This window comes from Oratosquilla oratoria, chromosome 21, assembly GCF_046742065.1.
Source record: "Oratosquilla oratoria isolate Oo_2021 chromosome 21, ASM4674206v1, whole genome shotgun sequence".
NCBI classification, from domain to species: domain Eukaryota; kingdom Metazoa; phylum Arthropoda; class Malacostraca; order Stomatopoda; family Squillidae; genus Oratosquilla; species Oratosquilla oratoria.
This window is the reverse complement of record NC_134797.1, coordinates 10,008,279-10,015,778: the sequence shown is the minus strand read 5'-3', so window position 1 is coordinate 10,015,778 and position 7,500 is coordinate 10,008,279. Positions and strand designations below refer to the sequence as shown.

Below are 7,500 nucleotides of genomic sequence, written 5' to 3'. Positions count from 1 at the left end.
TCCCCCTCTTTGAACTCTCTGACCAAGGCTTTTGAGTCAAAGTTAGTCTTCATTACAGACTGGGCATGAGCTAGGTTAGTTTTGGCAAAAGAACGAACTTTATCCAAGTTAGATTTAAGAGAGGTAATGTAATTGTTTACCGTGACTAACTTTGTAGAAGGTAAGGAGATCAAATGATCTTTGATGACCTTGAGGGGTCCTCTTACCTTGCGTCCAAAGAGCAACTCAAAAGGTGAGACCCCTAGGGATTCTGATGGTGTTTCCCTTATGGCAAATAGAAGAAATTGCAGGCCCTCATCCCAATCTCTGTCTTCCTCACAGCAGAACTTCCTAATCATAGATTTCATAGTCTGATGAAAACGTTCCAAGGCCCCCTGCGACTGAGGATGGTAAGCTGTTGATAGAGTTTGTTTAATACCGAGCAGCTTTAGAACTTCTGCAAATAGAACACTGGTAAAATTGCTACCTCTGTCTGATTGGATTTCTTCTGGGATTCCAAAGGTCGTGAACAAGTTAGTGAGTGTATTAGCAACAGTTTTAGCAGATATATTCTTAAGAGGAAAAGCATCAGGGTATCTTGTAGTTGGGCAAAGTGTGGTGAGAATGTATTGGTTGCCTTTCTTTGTCTTTGGGAGAGGTCCAACAATGTCTATAATTAATTTACTGAAAGGCTCAAAAGGTACTTTAATAGGCTGCAATGGATATGGTGGTATAGTTTCATTAGGTTTCCCAACAATCTGGCATGGGTGGCAATTCTTAACAAATTCAGCTACATCTTTTTTCATGCCAGGCCAATAAAACTCATTCAGAAGGCGAAGATATGTCTTCCTTATTCCTAAATGACCTGAGAGACCTTGGTGAGCTACTTCCATTATAGGAGTTCTCAAGCTGGTGGGTAATACAATTTGGTGACATTCTGCCCAGGTGTCATCATCTGATAATTGCGGTGGTCTGTAAAGTCTCATGAGGATGTTATCATGATAGTAGAATGATGGAGGATGTAGAATATCTTCCTTGGGAACTACTTTAGAGTGTAAGGGAGTTAGAGTAGTGTCATTCTGTTGTGCTTCTAATAAACTCTGTTCAGTGAATATTTGTGGAATAGCACTTGGAGGAGGAAGGGGTGAATGTGTAGGTGTGTCTTTTAATTTTTGGGATCGGGTTACCGCACAACTAGGGAACAAATTTGGCTGTTCTCGCTCTAACTCATCAGTAGGGTTATGCGTTAAGGGAGTGTCACTCAAAATGATAGGAGCAGGAGTTTGTACAAGTCCACCAGCTATGTCATTACCAAGAAGTAAACTACAGTCTGGAATAGGAAGGGAAGGTTGTTCGCTCACCGCCACCGTTACAGGTCCCTGAACAATGCCGCAGCTGAGGTGCACCCGAGCTAGTCTCAAAGGAAACTGGCTGTTAAAGTCATGGAGGTACACACTTTCGCCGGTATAATTGCTGTCTATACCAGGAACAGATGACTTTAGTATAACCGTCTGGGCAGCAGCTGTATCTCTCACGATACGAATGGGGTGCACCTCGCCACCATCCTCCAGAGACACGACACCAAGTGAACGGAAAGGCTGAAAGATATCGGCAGTTTTACTGGTTGGCACAGACAGAATTGCAGCTACAGGTTTGCTGGGAGCAGTAGTTTGTGACACTTTACATTTAGGGTCTGGGCATTGTTTTATGTGGTGTCCACGTCTTTTACAAAATGAGCAGGTTAGATTTGTTTTTAAATTACTCTGATCTACCAGCTCACCATCCTTAGACCCACTATTAGACTTTACATTATGCTGGAGCACTCTCCTCTCCCTGGTGGGCGAACGATGGACCAGGGAAAACACATCAGCCAACTGTGCGGCCTTAATCAGGTCATTTTCTCCCCTATCGATGAGGTGCATTTTGATAGAGTAGGGAATCTTTCTTATAAATTCCTCTAATGCTATAACATTAACAAGTTCATCAAAAGTATTAACACTGGCTGACTTTAACCACCTCTTAAGACCCCTTAATTTCTCAGAGGCAAATTCATGGTAAGTTTGATACTGAAGTTTATTAAGTGACCTAAATGCTTGTCTGTATCCTTCTGTACTGATTGAGTACGAAGCTAGAATTGCTACTTTAACCTCGTCATAATTAGTGTTATCGTCCACATTATTACATACTTTAAGTGCTTTATCAGACAGCTTAGGTTTAATAAGCCAAACCCAGTCAGGTTTAGGAATTTCAAAGTGTAGAGCTGTGGATTCAAATTCCCTAAAGAAAGACTCAGGATCACTATCAGGAAATGTAGGTATAAGCTTGACATACTTCAGCAAATCAGTCTTAGTTTTAGGAGAGTTGGCATTGTTTTGAATGTCTAATTGCTTAAGTTGAAGTTCATGAGCCCTTTCCTTTTCTCTTTCTTCTCTCTCCTTTTCTCTTTCCTTTTCTCTTTCTTCTCTCTCCTTTTCTCTTTCTTCTCTCTCCTTTTCTCTTTCTTCTCTCTCCTTTTCTCTTTCTTCTCTCTCCTTTTCTCTTTCTTCTCTGTCATAGTCTATTTGCATTTGTTGAGACATTAGCTTCACTTTCTCTAGTTCAAGTAATAGATTAGGATCTGAAGTCTGTAACGAACGTGAAGCTTCGAGGACATCTTTATCCCCTAAGTGAGCTAGAATTAGAGCACGTAGCTCATCTTTCCTTAAGTCAGGTTTGAAAGAGATATTGAAGGTCTTTGCTATATACTTTAAATCGTCCTTACAAATATTAGTCTCTTTGAATTCTTGGATCTCTGGGTTACCCACAAACTCAGTCGCTTTGAAATCACTCTGCTTAGCCATGGTTTAAATTTAAAAGATTCCGTACTCTATATATATATATATATATAAGTGAAACCTGCTTAGAGCCTGGCAAGTTAACTCGAGAATAAGCTAAAGGCCTTACAGGTATCATGAAGTTTATCACCTGGCATAAACTTAAGTGGCAAGACCGAATTAGGTTCTTGCAAGGTACGTTCTACTCGTAACAAGCCAAAATGAAACAGGGGGACAGCAGCCCACACTACTGTAAAACAAGGGCCCTATTCGTAGGTATACTCTGTAGTTTTAGTAAAAAGTAGAGTATTTGGGTTGGTCAAGTTACAGCGACGTAATCGTGCATAAAGTAAATTCACATAAGTTATAGTAAGCAAGGAAAAGGAGTCACAATTGCAAGCTGTATGTGGGAGAACACCACTTCTGTCGGTAAGAACAATACATAGAACAACCTACTGTACTAACTACCCCTATTTGGCCATTTATAGAGAATTTAAAGCAGGTACAAGCAGGATTCACAATAAATGCACACAAGGTATAGAGACGTTGCGGAGAGAAGTCAAGTTCCAGGTGAAAATATTTTTCAATTTCAAGTTAAATACAATTATTAAACTATTAGAGAGAATCAGAGTGATTACGATGACTTATTACGATCAACGAGTCAGATTCCGGTCGGGCCCCCACAAATGTTACGTACGTCAAGGTTAGTCTAAGGGGGGAACATACATAACATTTCGAAGTGAATGAATTTAAAGCATACAATAACATTTAACAATATTTATTACCAACTGACATTCCCAACAAATACAATTAAACTTAACATTAAATTAGACTTATCTTAAATTAACTTAACAATATTCAACTTGACCACTAGGAACTTGAACAAATTAAGAACTTGAGTACACAGAGAACTTGGTTCCTTCCGCAACGCCCTACGTTACCAGCACCGAAGGGATGATGAGTAGTCCGATATCGTCTCTCGTCCACCAACACCAGGTTAGAAGCGAGTGTATTCAGCTTACAGCTGAGACTGACTCATGGGGCGGTGAACCCTCATTTTATAGGAGAGAGTCGAAACCTCAGGTGCTTCGAGGGTTTGAAGCCGGCTCGATGAAACATGGTGCGACGTGGCGGGGTGTGATTCAGAAGTGTCGTAGTGGTTGTTAGGTGGTAATAGGTGGTTAGTAGAGGTATACCTTACAACACACACACACACACACACACACACACACACACACACACACACACACACACACACACACACACACACACACACACACACACACACACACACACACACACACACACACACACACACACACACACACACACACACACACACACACACACACACACACAAACACACACACACACACACACACACACACACACACACACACCACACACACACACACACACACACACACACACACACACACACACATACACACACACACACACACATATATATATATATATATATGTATATATATATGTATATGTATATATATATGTATATATATATTATAAGATAGTAGCCTCTGTTTGTCTGTCTGTCTGTTTGTTTGTTTGTTTGTACACGAACTCCTCCTAGGGTTTTAGAGATAGACCCCCATAACCATATATATTCTGATACCCTATCACTCCAGGTACTTGGATAACTATATTTCATTTCCAAAAATATATATGTATTTTTTTTTTTTTTTTTAGGGTTAAAGGTTAAAGTTAGGAGGTTTATGGTGTGGGAACACGCCACTACTGTAGTGTCCTCTTAAGTCGCGTAGTATTTTTTGTGACTTAAGAATTAAGATAGTAGCCTCTGTTTGTCTGTCTGTTTGTTTGTTTGTTTGTACACGAACTCCTCCTAGGGTTTTAGAGATAGACCCCCATAACCATATATATTCTGATACCCTATCACTCCAGGTATTTGGATAACTATATTTCATTTCCAAAAAATATATATATATTTTTTTTTGGTTAGGGTTTAAGGTTAAAGTTAGGAGGTTTATGGTGTGGGAACACGCCACTACTGTAGTGTCCTCTTAAGTCGCGTAGTATTTTTTGTGACTTAAGAATTAATATCATTAAACAAACCATTGTATGTATCCATAAATATTATTTATATTTGTGAAATTAATTTTGCCATAAACCATGATAGATTTTGTAAGAAGAAAGCATGTTAATGTAAAATGATGGTACAATTTTACCAAATGTTGAAATATTGGTTATTTTCATTTAATTTTATTACTGGTGGAAATAGACTATTCACAAACTTCTACGTTTTTGTAGATATACACCTATTACCATATATAATCTGAAGATAATTCAACTAGACACATTTCCTCACTTTTTAGCTGTAGACATTTATTGTCAATCCACATACACATATGCACATACACACGCACGTAAAAGAACGTGTACATATGATATTTGTGTTTTTGTATGCATGTATTTTCAAACTAGGGTTTCGCAACCTTCGGGAGGGAGGGCGTACACCTGGGAGGGGGAGTATTTAAAGCTATATTTAATTTAAAAAGAAATATGCATTTGGTTGGGGTTAAGGGTTAAAGTTAAGTGGGGTATGGTTAGGTTAGGGATTATTCAAGAACTCGCAGCAACGCGCGAGTAATTTGGCTAGTATACACACACACACACACACATATATATAAATACCTAAGTAAGATGCTGTAATGATTATAATTTATGTTATATTATTTGTTTTTGTTTTTGTTATAATTTTGTCTGTCTGATTTTCATTTATTATTAGTTATATGTCAATTTATTATCATTTACTATTTACCTGTTTGTTTGTTATTCAACTATACCAATGCATTTATTTATGTATTTTAATTGTTATTTACATTGTTATAGTTTTAATTTATTATTAATATTTTTTTTTTTTTTTTTTTTTTTTTTTTTTTTTTTTTTTTTTTTTTTTTTTTTTTTTTTTTTTTTGGCATCCGACCTAGATATGGATCAAAAGGTCTCCTGTCGGCATGCTTTGCCTTTGTAATCCTGTGTAATATATATATATATATATATATATATATATATATATATATATATGAATCACAATGGCAAAAGCCGACAAGACTGTGAGAATAAACACCTTGTGAGATCGAAACCTTTATTGGTACTACGTTTCGCTTGTTACAGCTTTTTCAAGTACAGACATGACACACTCTGAGCACATATAAGCCAACGGGGAAGGAACTGGGAGAGGTTATTGGGGGGGGGGTAGGTGGAGGGGAGGGGGGAGGAGGGGGACGGGTGGGACTTGGTGGAGACAAAGGAGGACATTTCGGACAGTTTGTTGAAGTCTGTTACCCGCATTAAATAAATGTATGAAATGTCCCCCTTAGTCCACTTCAACAAACTGTCCGAAATGTCCTCCTTTGTCTCCACCAAGTCCCACCCATCCCCCTCCTCCCCCTCCACCTACCACCCACCCCTCCCCGATAACCTCTCCCAGTTCCTTCCCCGTTGTCTTATATGTGTCAGAGTGTGTGTCTTGTCTGTACTTGAACTCAGTGCTCCTAGAGGTCGGACGTCTCTTCAACCAACTCTCTCCACAAGGTCCAAGTATCATCGCCGGCCGGTGGTGGCTGGGAGATACATCTCCTAGCTGCCGCCGGTCTGGCATGGCCGACCTCTACGTTGACGTCGGCAGGCGGGTTTACACCAAGACAAATACACACACACATTTCCCAAGTCACGTAAATCTCTGTTTTCAGAGTAGTGCTTGGAAGAAAAGAGGCACATGCACACTTTCTCGCTAGCAAAGCAGAGGCCCAAACCGTCTCTCTCAGTATGCCCAATCTGACCGCAGGCTGGTTGACGGAGAGACTTGGGACACCTTTCTGTCCGACCGGCCCGCAACCAAACGCTGGCCATCTCGCTGACGCTGGTGAGCGAGCTTACACTTCTGACATTTACACACAATTCCCAATCGCGTAATTCTCTGTTTTCAGAGTTGTGATTGGAAGGAAAGAGACCATACAACACCCGCCCGTCTGCCCCTCCCTCGCACCGCCACTGAATCGACTCTTCTGAAATCCAAACCCAGCCTGGGGATAAACAGGCAACGCTCGCCCCACCTGTGGCTCATCAGGTTCGCGCTCGCCAGCGGTGGCGGCGGGGAGTTATCTCCTTGCCGCTCCCGTTCTGGTCATTGATCTCTTCGTTGACGTCGGCAGGCGGGTGTACACCGCCCGTCTGCCCCCCCTCGCACCGCCCCTTGATCAGCTCTAAAAGGACTTCAAACCCAAAACCTGGGGATAATCAGGGTACGCTCGCCCCACCTGTTGCTTATCAGGTTCGCCCTCTACACGCGGAAAGTGAAATCAACTCACTTCCCGTAAGATACACACATACACCTCTCACGAACAGAGCCACAAATCACGCACAAACATATACACTTACTTTTTCTTCGACTAAAATTCGCTTCCTTTCTAACTTTCTCTTCTACTACATCTTCTCATTTCAGTTTACCTCCCACTAAAGATTTTTCCGTTTTTCCACCTTTCTCTACTACTACGCCTCCTACCATTTTCTAAACTTTCGTTGGTGATCCTAACCCCGTTGGTAATCCTAACCCCGTTGGTAATCCTAACCCCGTTGGTAATCCTAACCTCCGGCGTCAAGCGCTGCCCTCCAAGCCCCTGGTCCAGTTCTCCTAAGCCACGACAACAAATAAGCCCCTAATCGC

General features: G+C 40.8%; 1 protein-coding gene across 1 annotated transcript in view; it reads right to left on the bottom strand.

The window, feature by feature from the left end:
* Positions 1-2,819, bottom strand: part of LOC143037007 (uncharacterized) — a 4,542-nt gene extending 1,723 nt beyond the window's left edge. Inside the window, exons 1-2 of the mRNA XM_076205112.1 lie at positions 2,568-2,819; positions 1-2,309 (exon numbers count right to left, since the gene is read on the bottom strand). The exon at positions 1-2,309 is cut by the window's left edge and continues 1,723 nt beyond it. Of these exons, the coding sequence (XP_076061227.1) occupies positions 1-2,309; positions 2,568-2,819 (2,561 nt within the window). The remainder of the gene's footprint in view (positions 2,310-2,567) is intronic.
* Between the last annotated feature and the right edge of the window lie 4,681 nt (positions 2,820-7,500).